We start from the raw sequence: 22,282 nt of genomic DNA, 5'->3' as shown, positions 1-22,282 counted from the left end.
TTTTCTCGTTTTCAATTTCAATGATTTCTGTCCCTATCTTTATTATTCCTCCCTTCTGCTTGCTTGCGGTTGATTTTGCTCTTCTTTCTCTTGGTTCTTGAGTCAGGAGCTTAGATTATTGGTACTTTTCCTCCTTCCTAATGTATTTGCATTTAATGCCATAAATTTTTCTCTCAGCACTGCATTAGCTGTGTCCCACAAATTTTGGGATGTTGTATTTTTAATTTTCATTCAGTTCAATGTATGCATTGATTTCCCTTGGGACTACATTGATTATTTATAAATATATTATTTACTTTCCACATGTTCGGAAATTTTCCTGTTATTCTTCCAGTTATTAATTTCTAGTCTGATTCCATTGTAGGCAGATAACATACTCTGTATGATTTCAATTCTTTTTAAATTTGTTGAGGTTTGTTTTATGGCTCAGGATATGGTCTATCTTGGTATATGTTCCATGTACACTTGAAAAGAATGCATTCTATTGTTGAATGGAGTAATTTATAAATGTTGATTAGATCCCATTGATTCATGGTGTTATTGAGGTCTTCTATATGCTTGCTGCTTTTCTGTCTAGTTGTTCTATCAATTGTTGAAGTGTTCAGCTAAAATTGTGCATTTGTCTATTTCTTCTTTCATTTCTATCAGTTTTTGCTTTATATATTGAGCAGCTCTTTTGTTTGGTGCATACACATTTAGGTTTGCTTTATTTCCCTTTACATTTCTTTACCCTTCACCATTTATAACATAATTGTCTTAATTACTTCCTCTACATACATTTAGAACCACATTAAACAATGTTATAACTTTTGCTTTAACTGTCAAACATAATTTAGAACATTCAAGAAGAGAAGCAAAACCAACTGTATTTATCCATAATTTTTCTTACCACGTTCTTTCTTCCCTCCTGATACTCCAGTGTTGATCATTTCTGTTTAGAGAACTTCCTTTACCCATTCTTTTAGGATACATTTACCAGCGACAAATTCTCTTAGTTTTTCATCTGAGCATGTCTTGGATTTCTCCTTCATTCCATATTTTCACTGGTTATAGGATTCTAGGTTGGGGTTCTGTCCCATTTCAGAGTTGGGACCAAAATCTTAGGGGCGTTTTCCTCTTTTGTCATCTGTCATAGTATCTGACCCAGACCTTGTGGATTCACAGACACATCTAACTCAAATGTAGTCCTGCTTGGGAGATGTCCAGAGCTTTAATCTGTTTTACTAGTATTTTTTATTTTTTTAAAGGTGGCTTACTGCTCTGACCCCCAGTTGCACACATGTCCTTTTTTTTTTTACCAGGTGGCATAAGGGTTGGAGGCATCGTGGCAGGTGGGGAATAAAAGTTCTCTAAAACCCCCAATCCCCTACAAAGGCTTATATTCTTTTACATTTTTAGGAGTTGTATAGTCTTGTATTTTACCAAAATCCGTGTTGGGGATAACTTGCATCTTATCTGACCAAATGACTTTCAGAACCTTATATGGTGTCTGGAGCTTTAATTTTCCCCGGGTTCACTGTCCATCTTTTTTTTTTTCTTTTTTTCCCACATGTCTCAGCAAAACCTACAAAGTGTCCTGCAACAGAGGCAAGTCTTCACATGTTAATATTATATCATTAATGTAACCAGCCCATTTTACTAATGTGAGGAAGGAGACCAGGGGCAGGTCTTGGGTTACCATCCCATGACGTATGGGTAACCTGTGTAGGTAACCTGGGGGAAGCACTTGAAAGGTTTATTATTGTCTTTCTAGTGTACATGGAACATATACCAAGATAGACCATAGATCAACAACTAAGTTGATCTTAGTTATCAGAAATGTGTACTTGTTGCTTTTTTTTTTTCTATAAATCTCTTTGAAGGTGAAGCACCTTTGTAGAAACACCTTTGTAAAAGCATCACAGTAAAACAATAACTGTCTGTAAATGATAAAAGACTTTAAAATAGCCATGGTTAAAGAGCTGATAAAAATTTTTTAAACACAAAATCTTTGTATTCTAGGCAGACTATATTAAAGGTAAAGAAAAACCTTTGTTCACAATTTTTTAAAAAGCAGAGTAATAATCTAAGAAAAATGTATTCTTTTAACAGAGAGAAAACCAAATTTTAATTTTGTACCATGCACTTTTGACATTAATTTTTTCTTAAATTTAAATAATTTAGTTTAATCTTAGCTTGACCACAAATAAATTTTTTAAAAGTTTTTCCTTCACAAATCTTTTGATTTTTACAAAACTTGTGATTTTACAAATCTTTTGTGATTTCCATAAACATTTTGTAATTTTTTATATCTCATTAGGTTTTGTCTTTTTTAAATTTTGAAATAATAATTTTATTTTAGGACAAAATTATTATCTTTTTAATTTAAAACATGTCCTTTATATCTGTGGACAAAAAGATGCCTGACATTCCAGTAAACAACAAATGTTCCCCACCATCACTCCATCAGCTACCACAGTCACCCCGATGGTGCACCCTGAGGGGAATTCAGAATGGAAAAAAACAGGATACTGGCCCTAGATAGTTAAGTGCGTATCAGTGGAAAAATTTCAGTGAACCCAGACGCTTGCATCTTCCCATACATAGAAAAGCACTAAAATCATTAACTTGAGATGTCTGTTTTTGTGATTAGCAGTAATCTTTTGAGGTTTGACTACATAGTTTTTGTGTGTTTGTTTTGGTTTGTTTGTTTGTTGCAAAAACTCCTATATTTAGGCTCCTCCCTTACCTCTTTGCAACAGTTCCTCACTAATGTCCTCCAATAAAGCATAATTCTCAGATTTTACGTTGTGCAACTTTTTTTTATCTAAAAACAAAACAAAACACATTTTATTTTCTTTACCAGAAGTGCATCTTCTTTTACCAGAAACACATTCTACTTTTTATATACACTGATTTTTTTCATCCTTATTATTTCTACTAGCTTTGTGAAACAAAGCAAAACAAAACCTTAGTTCTTTTACAAATCGATTTTGGCAAGAGAACTTTTATGAAAAAGCCCTCCATCCACTCACCCACCCCCCTTTTTTTTAGTATCTATGGGCAATGTTTTGTTTAACTCCTGGGGTGTTTACATTTTAAAAACACAGTAAGATTTACAACCACAAGGGACAGAGAACAAATGTAAGTTTTCTCCTAGGCTTTGGGGTAATTATTATTTAAAGTTTCCTTTTGTATTAGGAGTCAGATGGCAAGAGGCTTTTTGTTCTTTTCTCATCAATCACTTCAACATCCTCCTCTTTGTTTTCTTCTTCTTCCTAGAAACTCCACCTCTTGGTATCCTAACCAGGTTTTGTCACAAGCTCAGGTCTCTAAACTTACCAACCTGCTCTGCCACCCTGTGTGTCAGCCCAGAGCTAGCAGAGCAGTGGATACTGCACATCCTTCCGTACCTCAGCTCTTCTTTAACGTTTTAACTTTCATTTCAGCCTCTCGTTGGGCGTCGATGTCCAGCCCAAACTGCCCCCAGTAGAGGCCAGCCCCCCCCGTGGCAGCCACAAGTTTCCCTTCTTTGTCACAGGGCGCTCTGCACAGTTCCTTAAATAGCTCATGGCAGCAGCCGGCGTTCTCAGGGCGCCCCCGTACTCATGCATTGGCCCACAGGCATCCCACACATCGGCCACGCCTGCCCACGGAGAGGTGGAGGGTCCACGTGGGATCTCCCCTGTGGATCCCTCTTTCCTACAGCCCATTTCTTTGGTCTCCTGGCTCACTCTTCCGCTGTTGGTTCGCAGCCTCCCAGGGAGCTTCCTGGGTGAAACGTGAAATCACCACCCCACCCCAGCACCACCGCCACCATAAGCAGGGAAGGGAGAAACCAAAGAGGCAGACCGCTCCAGACTGGTGGGCAGCAGGTTCAATAAGCAAAGGAACTTACATCGGAGGCTGTAAGACAAGTAGATTTCCGTACCCACCCACCAAATCTTACAAGTTTATGCAGAAGTTTAACTGGGCTTGGTCATGTACACAGTTCATGTGGTCTCAACATTGCATGACTGTCTCCAGGCTGTGTCCCTGGACAGCTTCTAGATTGGGGAAGGCAAGCAGAGGGCACATTTCAAGGACAGGGGAGGGAGTGAGCAGCCGCTGAATGCCCGGGTCCAGCTTGAAGGCCAAACCTGGGGTCACGTCTTTCTTATGACCTTTCCCAACACATGGCTATGATGTCATCCAACATATTCCTACATCCCTCCTATTTCACGCAAAATGATATTTAAATCATGAAACTTAATCAGATTCAAAATCAGATTGGTTTTTGGTGAGGACACTTCATAAGTGGAGTTGTGTATATTGTATATATCATATCAGAATAAGAAGTTTGGTTTATCCTCTCCATCTGTGATTTTCTGATTGATGGGGTGTACTTTGGACATTCTGCTGATGTAAAATGGTATCTAGTTATATTTGTAATTCACGTTTCACAATTATAAATTAGAATATGCACATCGTTTCCTGTGTTCATTGACCATCTGTGTTTCTTTTTCTGTGATGTACCTATTCACATATTTTGCCCACTTTCTGTCGATGTTTCTCTTTTTTATTGATTAGTAGAAATTCATCATGTGTTCAGGATTCTAATTCTTCTTCAATAATATACATTTCAAATTGCTTATAGTCCCTGTTTTTTCTTTTCATTTTATTATGACTTTTTAAAAATTAATTAATTAATTAATTTTTATTTTGGGCTGTGTTGGGTCTTTGTTGCTGCACGTGGGCTTTCTCTAGTTGCGGTGAGCGGGCGCTACTCTTTGGTGTGGTGTGCAGGCTTCTCATTGCAGTGGCTTCTCTTGTTGCAGAGCACGGGCTATAGGTGCGCAGGCTTCAGTAGTTGTGGCGCATGGGCTCAGTGCTTGTGTTGCTCAGTCTCAGTAGTTGTGGCACACGGGCTTAGTTGCTCCACAGCATGTGGGATCTTCCCGGACCAGGGATCAAACCCATGTCCCCTGCATTGGCAGGCGGATTCTTAACCACTGCGCCACCAGGGAAGTCCCTTTATTATGACTTTTAATGCCCACAAGCCTTTCATTTTTGTGAAAGGTCATAATTACTAATCTTTTCCTTTATGGTCTGTGCTATTTGTATTCTAATTAAGAAATCTTTTTCTACATTGAGATCATAATGATATCCTCCTCTATTTTCTTTTTAATATTTTGTTTTCACATTTAGGTCTTTATTCTTCTATGAAATAAATTTTTATATTTATAATACAATATCCAGAAGTGATTCAGCAAAAATGGTCAAAATTAAGATACAGGGGAAATTGCTTAACATTTTCAGATTACAGATAACTTTTTAGATGTTCATTTTCTACTAATTTTTCATGTTATTACTTTTACAAGGAACTGTAAGCTGGCACATGATTATCCTTCTGTTCTTAGACCTATGTCTTCATAATAAAAAAGTTTCACTCAAAAAAAAAAAATACAATATCCAATTTTATCTTTTTTCCACATGAATAACCCATTGTCCCAACACAACTTATTCATGATTCATCCAGTCTGCACTAATCAGCAATGCAACCTCTGTCATATATTGGCTTTCCTTCTATGAGTAGAAATGTTTCTTGTTCTCTGTTCTGTTCCACTATTCTCTTTCTAAAACTTGGTGCCATTGCACATTGCTGCAAATACTATATCTTTAAAATAAATTTTTTTTAGATGTTGGGGGTAGGAGTTTATTAATTAATTTATTTATTTTTGCTGTGTTGGATCTTCAGCTTTCTCTAGTTGTGGCAAGCGGGGGCCACTCATCACGGTGAGCGGGCCTCTCACTGTCGCAGCCTCTCTTGTTGTGGAGCACAGGTTCCAGACGTGCAGGCTCAGTAGTTGTGGCTCACGGGCCTAGTTGCTCCGCAGCATGTGGGATCCTCCCAGACCAGGGCTCGAACCCGTGTCTCCTGCGTTAGCAGGCAGATTCTCAACCACTGCGCTACCAGGGAAGCCCTAAAATAAATTTTAATATCTTGTCAGGAAATGGTATTCACCTTGTTCATCTGTTCTGTGCCTCACAATTAGGTGTTTTGTAGCAGGACAGCTATCTCCCTTGAAGGTGGTTGATATTACCATTGTTAAAAATTATCAAGAAAGGCTCCAAAGTAGTCTAACTTATTTCTGACATACCCTACTACCAAGAACAATTGTTAAAGCTGACAGAATATGATGAAAAGATGACAAAATATGAACACTTGCCAGGCTTACATCCTGAAGGGAAGGGAAAGCCAGAGCGGTGAGCCCACTTATACCCTCAAGGAACCTACATGTTGAAGGTGGCAGCCCAAAGGCCTAGAAGGTGAGCAGAAATATGTAGCTGAAAGGATGTTGAGATGCTGAGCAAAGCTTTCAACAGTTTCACAGGGCTGTGGGGAGGAAAAATGGTCTAGGAACCATTAAAAAGGAGGACAATATATAACTGACTATAATAAAATTTAAGAGACATAGAGACATGTTGAAAAGTTCTAACAGAAGTGTCTTAGTCAATTTTCTACTGATAATAATCTCCACGATAACTCATTCCATAACATTTTTTCTTAATACATAGAGCTTTAAGATTACAGGATATTTTTTAAAAACTATTTCAATTTATAACAATATTTCTGGTAGGGAATATGATAGGATAATCAATAAAGCACTTCTCAAGATTAAAAATATATTACATTAGGATAAAATTCTGTTGAGAAAATAGAACATATTTTTGTTCAAGAAGAAGGGGGACTATATAATATTTCTGACTGTTAGGGTTTATTCCATTTTTTTAAATTAAAGATTTTGGTTCTCAAATCTCTATGATATTTAGGTTCCAAGAATCTAAATGTAATCTTCTAAAATGTCCATGTTTATAATATACCATAAATTACATAATTTTAACTATTTAAATTTACAATGAAAATTCCTAGGTATCAGTTTAATAATGTGTGATGGAGCACACAGTTTTCCAAAATTATTTTAGGGAGGACCCCAGAAAAAAATGTCAACATTACAGCTCTAAGGTGATCTCACCAGGTTCATGGTTTTAATGAGCTCCAAATGTATATCTATAGTGCTAGTTCTCCCCTGAATCCAGAGGTGTATACTAACTGCCTTTTCAGCATTTTCACTTGGATATCTAACTTGACATTTTGAACTTAACAAGTCCAAAACTGACCTCCCACCAAATTTGCACACTTCCCAGCGCACTCCGGTCACCTAGCTAGCTGCTCAGACCCCAAATGGCAGAGTCATCATTGACTCTTTGCTTTCTCTCACATTCCACATCCAATCCATCTGCAAATCTTGTGAGCCATACCTTAAAAATATATCCAACTACCTTCTAACTACCTAAATTCAACCACTGTTAACATTTGGTGCCATTTGCTTGGCCATTCTTTCTCTGTTGGTCTAGTGTGTGTGTTTGTGCGTATGTCTGTATACATACACACACACACACACACACACCCCTACACATACATATTTTTTTCTCTTTCTTTTAGATCCTTTGCATTTCCATATACACTTCACGATCAGCTTGTCAAATTCTATAAGCATCTTACTGGGATTATGATTTAGAAGGCACCAGATCTATAGATCAAACAGTGGAGAACAGATTTCTTAATGATAGTAAAACATTCAAATCTTGAACATGATATATCTCTCCACTAAAAAAATCGTGTCGACAAAGTTTTTGAAGTAGAAATCTGGTGTCAGGATTTTTGAAAGCCTCCAGTTTGTTTTACTGTGAAGGCGAGGCTGACTACACTTGTGCCTAATTTGGCCCCAGTCTGCTCCTCAGTCTCATGTCCTTTCTCTCTCCCCTTTTCTCACCACCCTCTGGCCCACACGTTCCCCTTGCTACTCCTTGATCACTCCAAGCATCTTATCTCTGGGACTTTGCATTTGCTCTTTATTTGCCTTAACAGATATTCATATGTTTTCATATGACTTATTCCCTCACTTCACTGAGGTTCCCTAGATATCATTTCCTCTGAATCCTTCTCTGATTACCCATCCTAAAAGAGCATCACCCTTTCCATCTCTGTTCACTGACCTAGCTTTATTGTTTTTTTATAACATTACCACTGCCTGACATCACATCATATAATTTGTTTATTTGCTTACTATCTGTTTCCTCGCTACCAAGTAAGCTCCATGAGGGCATAGATCCTTTTTTTTTTTTTCACTGCTGCATCTCCAGCACCTAGAACTGTATCTGGCACATAGCAGGTACTCCAAATTATTTGATGAATTAACTAAAGGCTTTTGGAAGGAGAGAAGTGAAAGAAAACATTTACTTCTTACTTAATAGGCTTTAGAAAATAAACTAGCCTGCATTCTTGTATTACTTGTAATTATTTTTTAAAAAATATTTCTCACTTTGAGGATGTTTCTACATTCTGCATTTCCAGTTGAAGTCCTCACTCTTTAGGAGGAAAACTTGTTAAGAGCCATTTCTAAGGTTGGTTGCAAGTCAAGATTATTTACAAAACCATTACAACTAAAAAACAAACTCAGTAAGTTGCAGAATACAAAATCAATATACAAAAACCTACTGCATTTCTATACACTAATAAGGAACTATCAAAAAGAGAAATTAAGAAAACAGTCCCATCTACAATTGCATCAAAAAGAATAAAATACCTAGGAATAAATTTAACCAAGGAAGTGAAAGATCAGTACACTAAAACTGTAAGACATTAATGAAAGAAACTGAAGAAAATGCAAATAAATGCAAAGATATTCTTATGATATGCTTATGTATTAGAATTAATATTGTTTAAGTGTCCATACTACCCAAAGCAATCTACAAATTCAGTGCAATCCCTATCAAAATTCCAATGGCATTTTTCAGAGAAATAGAACAATCCTAAAATTTGTATGGAACCACAAAGACCCCAAATAGCCAAAACAATCTTGAGAAAGAAGAACAATGCTGGAGGCATCATGCTCCCTGATTTCAAACTATATTATGAAGTTATAGTAAGAAAAAGACAGTATGTTATTGGCATGAAAACAAACACACAGATCATTGGAACAGAATACAAAGCCCAGAAATAATCCATGCTTATACGGTCAATTAACTTACAACAAAGAGCGAAGAACATACAATGAAAAAAGGACTATCTCTTCAATAAATAGTGCTGGGAAAAACAGGACAGCCACATTCAAAAGAGTAAAACTGGACGACTATCTTACACCATACACAAAAATCAACCCAAAATGGATTAAAGACTTGAATGTAAGACCTAAAACCAAAAAGCTCCAAGAAGAAAACGTAGGTGGTAAGCTCCTTGTCATCAGTCTTGGTGATGATTTTTCAGATCTGACACCAAAAGGAAAGGTAACAGGAGCAAAAACAAACAAGTGAGACTACACTAAACTAAAAAGCTTCTGCACAGCAAAGGAAACCATCAACAAAATGAAAAGGCGGCCTACTAAATGGGAAAATATACTTGCAAATCATGTTTGATAGGGGGTTAAAATCCAAAATATATTTTAAAAAACTCATACAACTCAATAGCAAATAAAACCCACAAACAATCTGATTAAAAAATGGGCAGAAGATCTGAATAGACATTTTTCCAAAGAAGACACACAAGATGGCCAACAGGTACATGAAAAGATGCTCAACATCACTAATCATCAGGGAAATGGAAATCAAAGCCACAATGAAATACCCTCTCACCCACACAAGTGTTGGTGAAAATGTGGAGAAAAGGGAACCCTCTTGCACTGTTGGTGGGAATGTAAATTGGTGCAGCCACTGTGGAGAACAATATGGAAGTTCCTCCAAAAATTAAAAATAGAACCACCATGTGATCCAGTAATTCCATTTCTGGGTATTTATCCAAAGAAAATGAATACACTAACTCAAAAAGATGTATGCACTCCCATATTCATTGCAGTATTGTTTACAATAGCCAAGATATGGAAACAACCGAAGTGTCTATCGATGGATGAATTTAAAAAGAAAATGTAGTATATATGTACAATGGAGTATTACTCAGCCATAAAATTGAAACCCTACCATTTGCAACAACATGGATGGACCTTGAGAGCATTACGCTAAGTTAAATGAGTCAGAGAAAGACAAATACCCTACGATCTCACTTACATATGGAACCTCAAAACAAAACAACAGAGCTCATACAGAGAACAGATTGGTGGTGGCCAGAGGGGAGGGGTGGGATGGGGGCAAAATGCTCCAAGGGGGACAAAAGGCACAAACTTTCAGTTATAAAATAACTAAGTCATGGGGAGATTATATATATACGTATGTCATGGGGATATATATATATATAACATATAATCAGCATGGTGACTGTAGTTAATCATACTGTTGCAAACTTGAAAGTTGCTGAGAGTAGTTTTTTTGAAAAAATCAGAATTAGTCTGTATTCTAAAACACACACACACAATCTGTACCAATTAAATACAATAAAGTTGAAAGGGGATATAAGTTAGGTTTTCTTTTTTTAAACAGACAACAGTAAAATACTACAGCCAACTCACTATACACAAAAATCATGAACGGCAGCTTTGCATTAAAATCTCCAATATCTTACTCATAACATTTCATGTAATGTTATATGTCAATTACACCTCAATTTAAAAACATGATTTACGGGACTCACCTGTTGGTGGTGAGCAGGGACGGAGTGTTATGAAAATCATACTGAAAACATACACTATTTCCCCTACTTAATTTGGGGAGTGTGCTGTAGTCCAGGTGGTGAGTCTCGTCCAGCTTTTGAGTTCTTCCACATTTTCCAAACTTCCAATCAAGTTTTAAACTTGATTTTACTAACATAAAAGGGTACGGGGTATTTATAGTATGACTTTCCTCTGGTCTCTAAACCAGCCTTGCATAAGGCAGTAGGCTAGTGAGAACCATCACACTGGTTTTTTACGAAGCAATGTAAACTATGCTTTTAACATACTGTTACCAAGTCCAAGCTCCTACTGCCCGCTGCATGGCAGGCCAATGAATCAAAAGCTGAGTTACTGAAGCAAGGAAGAGCAATTTTATTCGGAAAGCCAGCAGATGGAGAAGATAGTGTCTTTCTTTACACTAAAAGGGGAAGGGGTGTGGCTGACTGCTGCAAACTTCTTGGGGCCAGAATTCTTCGTTCTTGCAGCCATCCACTAGGTCAGGTCAGGATGCTCCTATTAGCCTCCAATAAGACAAACGTTATTCTCTGCTCTGCAACTTTTTATCTCTGTATGATTGGGAAAGGGTTACACCTTTAAAGGTCAGAGCCTTGAGGATGGGCTTCCCCGCATATTTCAGGCTACAGGCAACATTCTTTTAGTTATTAAGGTGCAGCAAAAGCAAGAGAATTCAAAGGTGAACGTAAAAGAAGCAGATCCAATATGGAGTCACATTTATGCTTCTCTGTACAATAATACCTGTAGTCCTTGCATGCACCCATTTTTCTAATGGGAAACAGCTTTGCTGAAGGTTGACTGACGTGCCCCAAAACATCTAGTAAACTGAAGTTGGTTTTTATAACCTAAATTTGGCTCCCCGGACCAGTGCTAAATCAGTGCTTTCTAACAGGGTGGTTCTAATGCCTAGTTTTCATCGGCATGCAACAAAATTATACTATTTATGGTATACTAAATTATTTTATAATGTGATATGCAAACTAAGGGCCATCCTTATTCTGGGATTGTGCCTTTCTTACTCTACTGGTATTGAAGTGGCTTTTCTTTTGAAAAACGGTATGAGCTAGTAAAGATTTTCTTCTTCCCCTGTCAAAAGAAAAAAGCGGGGGGGGGGGGGGAATCTATTGTATTTGAAATATCTGACCCAGGAATTTCAAAAGTCAGGACCCAATACCACACCAAACAAGGGGCGGGGGAGTAAGTGCGGAAGCGAGGGTCTTAAGTCTAAAAAGCCCGCGTTTGAGGTCCACAGACTCGGCGAAGGAGCGAGAACACTGCAGCCCCGACGGCCCGGAGCTGAGGCCCCGCCGGCGGCGGTGCGCGCCCCGCGGAGGGAAGGCCCAGCGGGCGGGGCCGGCGGCTAACACTCAGGGACCGTCAAACCGCTCGCTGGACAGGGGCGCTCCCGGCACGCTCGGCCTCCGCCCTTCGAAATGCCGCCGGCTCCTGCGCGGGCTCCCACGGGTCCTTAGCCGGGTTTACAGTCCCAAGGGGAGCCGGGGACAAAACCTAAGCGGTCCGAGTGCGTGGTCACAGTCCGGTGGCGGCGGTGACCTGCCGGCGGGTGCGGAAGTTTGACCGTCAAGGAGCGCCGCGTAATACCCCTCGCAGAACTCAGAACTCTCGCGATAGGCGAGACTGGGCTTCCCGGAAGTGATTCTCCGGAAGCAGTTTTGTTGCTTCCCTGCCCGGGCCAGGCTCAGCTCGCTGAACCGCTGACAAGATGCAGTCAGATGATGTGAGTCCTGTTGCGCTGTCACCCGGGTTTTATGAAGTGTGTCTCGCTCGCTTTAGGAGACTCAGAGGCCGCCTACTCAGCTGGCCCATTAGCGTCGGGTGGCTCCGGAAGCGAGGCTTCCAGAGCCCTGATTTCCGAGCGTGGGGCTCTCACGTGTCTACCCGGGCCCTTCGGGGTTAAGGGGTCAGGACACCGCCACCTCAACCCCCAGGGTCGGTGTATCCAGTCCTTGGTGCCTAGCAAGGAAGGACTTTGCGTATGGTCCCCTGGGGACTCAGGAGGCGGCGGGGGCGGAGGTGGGTGGCGGCCTGGGGGACGGTACGGTGAAGTTCAAACACCAAATTTAAGCATCCTTTTCAACCATGTGCGCGGTACTTTTCAACCTGCTTTTCCTGTGTTAGGTGTTTTTTTTTACGTTTGCTCCACTCTCTGCCCGCGTCAAAATTTTGGAAGCATCCTAGATTTATTCGTTTAGTTATTCGTATGAGATATATTCAAGCGCCTACCGTGTGCCAAGAGTAATTACTGGAGATTTGGTTGTTATTAAGCCAGGCAAAAGACCTCTATTTTACTGGAGCTCTGGCGGGGGAGACAGTAAACACGTGAACAAATTAAATACAGTTGAACCGTGTAATACTACTATGAAAGAAACATCGGGTTGATGAAGTAGAGAGTGATGAGGAGAGACCACTTCGGATAGGGCTGATTAGGGAAGGTTTCTCTGAATAGAAGGTATCTGAGGCGAGATTTAAAAGATAAGAAGGAACCGCCACTGAGGAAAAACCGCCACAGGGGCTGAGGGAAAAGCAATCGATCTGGGCAGTAAGAACAGTAAAGTACAAAGATCTGGAGGTAAGAGAGAAGGAATGTGCTAAAGGACATTAGTGTGACTGTGTTATAGAAATCAAGGGAAGAAAGGTAGGGAGTGAAGTTGGGTATCTTTGCAGGACAAGATCATGTAGAGTCTTGGAGGAGGTGTTTTAAGGCTTTTTAAAGTGAGAAGTGACATCTGATTTACGTTTGTGAAAATGTCTCTAGTTGTGTGAAAGGCTTTCGAAGGAGAGAATGAAAGCAAGGAGACTAGAGCATGATGAAAGTAGCTTCAACTAAGGTGGGAGTGGTCATGAAAAGACATGGATGAATTAGAGATCTGTTTTATCATTGTAACCAGCAAGACTTGGTTGTGGATGAAATGAAGAAGGGAAAAATCAAGGGATTTTTGGATTTGAACAAACCGTTCAGTGGTGGTTTTATTTATGGAGGTGGGGAAGACTAGGGAAGGAACCCAGTATTCTTTTGAGAGGTGTGGAACTGAGAGCTCCATTTGGACCTGTGAATGTGTTTGATGCCTTTTAGACATTCAAGTGGAGATGTCAAGTAAGCAGCTGCATGTATATACAAATCTGGTGCTCTGAAGAGAAGTCTGACCAGGAGATGACAGTTTGGGAGTCATCAACCTGGAGATGATATTTAAAGCCACAAACCAGAATTAGCTCCTACTTCTCCAGTTGCATTTCCTCTTACCTGTTTCCCACCATCCCCTGCCAAACACACATCCTGTAAAATTCCAAAAATGTTGTTCCATTCTTTAACGCTTCTTTGTGTTTTTCCCTTTAACTACTTTAGAGCCTTTCCCAGTTCCTCAAGGCAGCTCACTCAAAGGCTCTCATGCTGTTACACACCTCCACTGTGGCATTTAGATTGCTGTTTTGTGATGCTTTGTTTACATCTCTTTTTCTGTAGCTAGAAAGAAAAAACTTTTTAAGGATTGTACCTTCATTCAGCACGTGCCTGAGTGCCTCCTGTGTGTCAGGACTTTGAAATGTCAGTGTCTTACATAAGTATTAAGTGTACAATAAATGCTGAATGAATATAGAGCATATGAGTTAGTGGAGGATAGCAACAGAGGATCTTCCTTGTCAATGAGATAAAATCATGGTATGTGTGGTACTATATCCAAAAATCTAGTAGTGTGTGACAACGATGCATAATGAACACATTAAGTAAAAAAAAAAAAAAGTCAACTACTATATATATAATCTCATATTGTTTAAAATAGACATGTAGGCATGCTAGTTGGTAGAATATACAAATTAAAATACTACGAAATTGTATCTCTGGGCAGTAAGGTTATGGTTATCGCTAATTTGTGTTTACTTTTCCTACAAGAATCTGTTATTTGTGTAAAAAAACAAATAAATCAGACTATTTTACAAAGCATTTCTTTGTCCTCTCATTCTTCAAAGACTCGTTTCCTCAGTAAAGCAGGGTGCTGCCCTAGTGCATGGTTCTCTTGGATTAATATGGCACCTGTTAGGTAAGAGGAGTTGAAATGGGTTTCTACTTTGTCTTGCAGGTTATCTGGGATACACTAGGAAACAAGCAATTTTGTTCCTTCAAAATAAGGTGAGCCTAGATTTTCAACTTGGATATAGATTCCGTCAGTTGCCCTCTTGGCATCCCATCTTATACTCTTTGCTCTTTTCCTCTCATTCCAGAACCAAGACTCAGAGTTTTTGCAGAAATGAATACAGCCTGACTGGACTGTGTAATCGGTCGTCCTGTCCCCTGGCAAACAGTCAGTATGCCACTATCAAAGAAGAGAAAGGTAACTCCTCGGTTTTAACTTCCAAAAGAAGTACTCAACAGCTTTTAAAAAGATATTCTTTAGTCTCTCCGTAAATAATAATGACACTATTTATCCTGCAGGACAGTGCTACTTGTATATGAAGGTTATAGAGCGAGCAGCTTTCCCTAGGCGTCTCTGGGAACGGGTAAGACTTAGGACATAAAATCATGACGACCATTGATCAAGAGCACAAAGGCCACATGCTTTTCTCACTTCCTTGACCACATCTACCTTAAATTCTTGGAGCCATCCTTATTAGGCCCCATAAGTGTCGTTAACAGTGAAGACTTAATATTACCCTTGCCCTTCAAGCTTCCTTTCTGTTTAACAGGTCCGGCTGCATAAAAACTATGAGAAAGCACTGGAGCAAATAGATGAAAATCTAATTTACTGGCCCCGTTTCATTCGACACAAATGTAAGCAGAGATTCACCAAGATCACCCAGTACCTAATTCGAATTAGAAAACTTACACTAAAGCGACAGTAAGTATTGATCATTCATTTATTTGTTTTTAAATTACCTTTCCATGCATCTTATTATGAAGCTGAGATATTGTGAAACCTCTAGTGATGTTTTCTGTTAAGTTCAACTTTGGGTAATTTTTTATGACATGCTAAGCAGAAGTAGCTTTACCACAGATTAAAGTTGTGCCCTTTAATTTTGCAGGATTTTAAAAACAGTAGAGTACAACTTGATTATCAGCTTCAGAAAATTGTCTTTTTAACCCTGAGGGAATCCTAAAATTAGGGAGTTGAAAATGATCTAAAAAATGTGAAATGGAGTGTAAGAACTTTACTCTGGGTTCACTGAAAACTTATTTTTTTAAGTGATATGAAATCCACAGAACTAATTGCATGCCGTCTTTAAGGAGTGATAGGCCCCAATTCATTGTGACCTGTAGAGAAAGCTAGAGATGTCAATCTTCTGTAGAAAATTATTTTTTCTTAGCTTGCGGAAGCATTAATCTTTAACACTGTAAACACCCTCAGAAGTTTCAGGATGCCTAAAGAAACAAAAACAGCCACATATATGAACAATGTCAAATATATGTAAAAATGCCTGACTTCTTATAGCGTTAACTATCTAGAAAATTTTATGTAATCTTGCTATATTTAGCTGAGCCCTACAAAATCAATTCCAATCCTTTTTTTTCTTCTTTTATTTTAAAGGGACGTGTAGAACATGTACTTGGGGTTTCTGATCATGTGTTTTATTTCCCATAGGAGGAAACTTGTTCCTTTGAGTAAGAAGGTGGAACGGAGGGAAAAAAGAAGAGAGGTAACTTATTCTGATAATCGTAGGTTCTGTATTTTCATTGAGGGTAGGGCTGTGTAGTCAGGGCTCATGAGAACGATTCAGTCACTGCTGTCTGTGAACTGTTCGGGCCCTAGATTATGGACAACAGTATTAGTTGCATATGCTATCTGATATTCCATATCTGAAGATTTTGACTTTCAGGGCAGGTTAAAATGTGGGCACTTTGGGGGTATGTGTAACAGAGAACAGAAAAAAATACCTTAAATAGAGATCCACAACTCCTTGTCTGAAATTCTTGAGGTCAGATTTAGAATTCTGGTATGTTGCCAATCTTATGTTTTACATATTACCCTCAGCCAGCTTTGAGCATTCTCATTAAACACACTAGTAGTTGTGCAGTGAAATATAACAATGTTTCACTAGATGAATCTACACTAGATGGAATTTAAAAAATGTTTTTTTAAGGCACCTCATGTCGGTTCAGGTCATATTAGACATCTAAACTGGGTTTTTGGCGTTCTCAAATTGCTGGTAAGGGATTAATTGGGATAATTTGTTTCTTTGAAGTAAACTTGTCAGCTCTGTTACTGAAGTAGTGAACAGTGATGATAATATTTTGCTATCCATGGAAAATCTAGTCAGGAAATTCCAGCCTTTGTCATAGAGAGCAGTCTGCCAGTCCACCTCATGAGACCTCACTCAGGCTGAGTATTCTTATGCTTTTAAGACCCAGGAATTAGCTTTTCCTGACAAGTTCACATTTTCAGTCATTCTAGCTATTTGCTTTGCTTACCATCCTTCCACCAACAGACATTTACCTCATCATTTGTCATATCCTATCAAGGAATAGCTTTAATAATCTTGATGCTTTTGTTTCCATTAATCACATAGAGTTTTCTGTATCTCAAACCTGTTATATCATTGGTCTCCAAACTTACTGTTTTGGTGCTGAAACCCGGGATTGAATCTCCAAACTTTTTTTTTGATCATTCACCCCATCAATAAAATTTTTGAACATATGCTCCCCAATATATTACTTGTAAATGTTATTATACATGTATATTTGCACTAATAGGTGTATTATAAGTAAAAGTTAGTGATGTAGTGAAGTGAAGGTTTGGTTCTCAGCAGTGTAAATTTGCCTTTAAGGGCTGTCATAAGTGATAGAGTGCTCAGAGACAGAGAGAAAGGAGGGCATTTTTGAGTGCCTGTGTTGAGTACTTGCTGTTCATTTTTCATTCTCCACCACCAATCATGCAGACGTTTTTGTTTAAATCTGGCCAGTGAGTTTTCATCCTCCCTGAGTCAAAACAGGCATTCTTGCAAACCTTTCAGAAGAAATTAAAATTTTCTATTTTTACCAAATAAGTTTGAAGCCCTCTGAAATAGATTTGGAAGATTTTTTAATGGGTTAGAAAATTCCGTTTCCAAATTTTTTAAGGGTGTGATTGCACTTTTTATAGAAGACACATGTTTTCAGCAATGTCACATACAGATGTAATCACTTTTTAAAATGTTCTAGCCACAGAACAAGTTTTTTTTGGAAAAACAATTCTTTCAAACTCACTGTTAGAGTTTGAAAGAACAGAGTGAGTGTATTTATTTTTAAAAACTTCTGCTACAGGGGCTTCCCTGGTGGCGCAGTGGTTAAGAATCTGCCTGCCAATGCAGGGGACACAGGTTCGAACCCTGGTCTGGGAAGATCCCACATGTGGCGGAGGAACTAAGCCCGTGCGCCACAACTACTGAGCCTGTGCTCTAGAGCCTGCGAGCCACAACTACTAAGCCGGTGCGCCTAGAGCCCGTGCTCTGCAACAAGAGAAGCCACTGCAGTGAGAAGCCCGCGCACTGCAATGAACAGTAGCCCCCACTCACCACAACTAGAGAAAGCCCACGTGCAGCAATGAAGACCCAACGCAGCCAAAAAAAAAAAATACTTCTGCTACATTACATACTGCTGACAGCCATCTGTCATCTTAGAAAAGGTTGACAAATCTGGAACATTTTTCTTTTTGTGAAAAATGCATGGTTCTTTAAGTTCTACAACTCTTTTTAAAGTACTAAATCATTAAATAACCAGCATACATCTTTAAAACTACTCCCTATCTTATTGCAAAGTATTCAGTGTCATCTATGAATCCACTTAACCAAGCAAATAGCTATAGGCTGCAATAATCTGAATAAAGGAGTGAGACCACCACTTTCAGACTCGTTGTGCAGTATTTTTTCCCTTGGCATATCTTGCTCACTGTAATGTGACACACAACTATTTCCTTTATGGACAGAGTCAAGGCAGCTATGTGAGTGTGCATAAAAATGTGTCATAGTTAATATCTTAAAAAAATATATACAAAAAGTTATGAATATTTGCTTGCTACATCTCAGTGGATCACCCCTGAGGTGTAAGCACCCGCTTTAGAGAAAAATGTAGTTCACGGTAACCTTCTAACTGCTCTGTGTGCTCCCAGTCTCCCTGCATTGTAATTGGTCCTGTGTATTGTTCATCCTAACATAGCTTCAGTGTGTAACACTAACCTTCTCTCTGATTTTTACTCTCAAATTAATGCACAGTCTTCGGCAAGAAAGGCAGATTGAGGTTAACATTTTTATGTTTTGTTTGTGTAAAGGTTGATACCATGTATCATTTCCTACAAAAGACCACTGAAGAGATTTTTTGATCTACTTTCTATCTATCACATGGAATCTAACACGGTTTTAGAAAACGTAAATGGGTGAAGGTCTCTGTTTCCTTTTCGCAGCTTTTATGGAGTCTGCTTCAGGACTTCTAATTTTCTGACACTTACATGTATGTAGACCTACTTGCTTTGTGTATCTGTCAAAGACTTTGTAGAATTTAATTTAGAAATCTATTCATAAGGGACCTCCCTGGTGGCGCAGTAGTTAAGACTCCATGCTCCCAATGCAGGGGGCCCAGGTTTGATCCCTGCTCCAGGAACTAGATCCCACACGCGTGCCACAACTATGGAGCCCACGAGCTGCAACTAAGACCTGGTGCAACCAAATAAATAAATTAAAAAAAAATAAAAATAAATGATCAAACTATTTTAAAAAGTCTATTCATAAAACCATAGGAATTTATTTATTTATTTATTTTTGGCTGTGTTGGGTCTTCGTTTCTGTGCGTGGGCTTTCTCTAGTTGTAGCGAGCGGGGGCCACTCTTCATTGCGGTGCACGGGCCTCTCACTGTCGCGGACACTCATTGCGGATCACAGGCTCCAGACACGCAGGCTCAGTAGTTGTGGCTCACGGGCCTAGTTGCTCCGCGGCATGTGGGATCTTCCCAGACCAGGGCTCGAACCCGTGTCCCCTGCATTGGCAGGCAGATTCTCAACCACTGCACCACCAGGGAAGCCCCAATTTTTTAAAAGATATATATATCTGGTTGGACAGGCAGAAGTTCCTATTACAGTAAGAGGGAAAAGGGGATTACATCTTTCACATAAAAACTTGATTTCTCCCACTTCTTCAGGCTGAAAAATGAGTCTAATGAAGTAAGTGGGTTTGCTCTTTTTCTCTTACAGGAAAAGGCATTAATAGCTGCTCAGCTGGACAACGCCATCGAAAAGGAATTGCTGGAGAGACTGAAACAAGATACGGTGAGAAAGCTGGGAACTTTGGGGTACAGATTTTATTTTTTAGGTGGTAATATGCTAGGAAATGTAGGAATAGTGGGAAATGTGTTTTATTTTTAAAGATGCTAGAAAGATCTTCACCTTGATTTTATTATTGGAATAAAATAAATATCATATAGGCCCTGGCTTCCTCATTTTAGTTCCTTGATCAAGCACATTTTATAAAATACTTTAGTTACTCTTGATACTTCAGTAGAGAGACCTTTCCTTTTTTGCCATTATTCCCAACTCCCCGTCCCAAACACAACAACTCCAGATCTCTCTATAAAAGCCGTACAGTTTCGATCCTCCTGCCTATTCATCCTAGTCTTTTAAGGTTCTTTAAAATGAATTATTGTCTTTTGAAAAATTGTCATTTACAGAAACAACATGAATAAAATGTACTTTTTCCTTACTATTTCCCCTTTATCAGCAAAATTACATTTGTTCCAATCCATGGGTTTTATAGACTACTAAGTTTTAAGTGATCTGGTATCCATCCTTCATAGAAGGTGCCTGTTTGGTATTAATCACTGATTATTTAAATGTCAAATACGGGTTTTTGAAAGACACTGCTGGCTTTAGGCCTGAAAATAATATAGTAATATTACTAATTATTCTTGTTTAATCACTGAGGAAAATAATATACTTGTTGGACAGTGGACTTCAAGCATAAGATCCAAATGTGGTTAAAGGTGACCCATGTTTATGTTTTTTAGTATGGCGACATCTACAACTTCCCCATCCATGCCTTCGACAAGGCCCTGGAACAGCAGGAGGCAGACAGTGGCTCTTCAGATGCTGAGGAAAAAGATGATGAAGAAGATAAAGAAGTAAGCTTTATGTTTTTGCTTTGTCAAGCAGTAATCTATGGGATGAGATCCATTTTTATATAATTGAGAGAGAATATCATTTTCATTTCCCTAACCAAAATAGGTATTTGGTTATTTTTTCCTATCATTTTTGATTAATTTAGTTCAGTAGTGGCTGCTTTGTTCTCCAGGTTCAGCCAACAAACTGTTTATGCATTGACAATTTGATCTTATTTATTAGCATTCTAAAATTTTTCCTGCAAGATGACAAATGAAGAGTCCTTATTAGCTGAGGGAATGTAACATTAAGGAACCTACTGAAATTTACAAAGGGCTTAATTTTACTGTTAATATAGGGGAAGTACTTAAATGATAGTATTTTTAGGTAAAGGGCAAATTTAACAAGTAGGTTCACAATAGACTCACACAGGTACACAGGTGTAACTTTTCCTAGTAGTAAACTATTTTTTAATATTTGAAATTAATAATTTTTGTTGAATGTGCAAAGAATTGTTTGTTCTTGTACTGTAAATTGATTTTAACCATTTAAAATGAGGATGTTTTATCTCTGATGATTTAAATCAGGCATGAGAATTGATATCCCTGAAGTGTTTTAAATTCAGAAGTATTAAACTTGGAAATAAGTTGATTTTGGTTGCCTAGTAAGTAGACTCTCATTCTGTTTATGTTACTGATGCACTTATCAAAGAATAAAACCAGATGTCTAAGCTGAATTTTCATTATGTATCTTGAACATAACAGTTACATTTTATTTTAGGATATGGGAAAAAGAGAGTTTGTGGAAGATGATGAAGTTGATGAGAGTGACATAAGTGATTTTGAGGTGAGGTTCATGGGTAAAAATCTGTCCTTTGGCTTCAGACAAAAAAGGGGGAGGGGAGTTCCGGTCACACAGAGCAGATAAATTCTCTGGTTTTAGTTCTAGATAGGCAGTTTGGGGAATGAATCTAGTGTCTTTCCTATTTTTTTCCCTCCCCATATTAGGACATGGATAAATTGGACGCCAGCAGTGATGAAGATCAGGATGATAAATCCTCCAGTGAGGAAGAAGAAAAGGCCGTTGACACTAAACATAAAGGCAAAGCACCCTTGAAAGGACCTTTGAGGAGGAAAAAAGCATATGTAGAGATAGAGTATGAGCTGGAGACAGAGCCCGAGGCCAAGGCCAAAACCACGTGATTTCCCTTCAGACGTTTATAAACAGGACTGGGCATTTTGAACTTCTTCCCTTTTTTAATCTTAAACACATACACACTTCTGGGTTTTGCTCTTTATCTTGTTTTTAACACAATATTTGTGTTTTTAATATTTATGCTACTTCTGTGGGGCAAAAAATCGGGGGGGGGGGGAGTGGAGAAAAGCCTAAATTGTGAACAGAGTATTTTTATAGCATTGTTACATGTGCTGAAGTAACAGCTTGAGCCCAAGAAACGTAACAGATGAGTTTGTGGGTGTAAATATTTCTAAATTTTAAATGCTACCCAGCCGTTTCCTTGGTATCCTCCCCCTGCATTCCTCCCCCTCCCCCCTTTATTTAGAAATGTCCAGACTTCA

General features: G+C 38.8%; 1 protein-coding gene across 1 annotated transcript; it reads left to right on the top strand.

Annotated features, from left to right (window-relative positions):
* Positions 1-12,360: 12,360 nt before the first annotated feature.
* On the top strand, positions 12,361-21,959 carry MAK16 (MAK16 homolog; the record flags this gene model as incomplete). Its single annotated transcript, XM_079726568.1, has 10 exons — positions 12,361-12,375; positions 14,732-14,781; positions 14,874-14,983; positions 15,085-15,149; positions 15,336-15,487; positions 16,229-16,283; positions 19,806-19,880; positions 20,615-20,728; positions 21,486-21,551; positions 21,713-21,959. 10 exons carry the CDS (start codon positions 12,361-12,363, stop codon positions 21,905-21,907), a joined length of 897 nt encoding a protein of 298 aa, XP_079582694.1. The 3' UTR covers positions 21,908-21,959.
* Positions 21,960-22,282: the final 323 nt, after the last annotated feature.

This window comes from Hyperoodon ampullatus, assembly GCF_949752795.1.
Source record: "Hyperoodon ampullatus genome assembly, chromosome: 20".
In the NCBI taxonomy this organism is placed as follows: domain Eukaryota; kingdom Metazoa; phylum Chordata; class Mammalia; order Artiodactyla; family Ziphiidae; genus Hyperoodon; species Hyperoodon ampullatus.
This window is presented reverse-complemented; position numbering and strand designations above follow the sequence as displayed.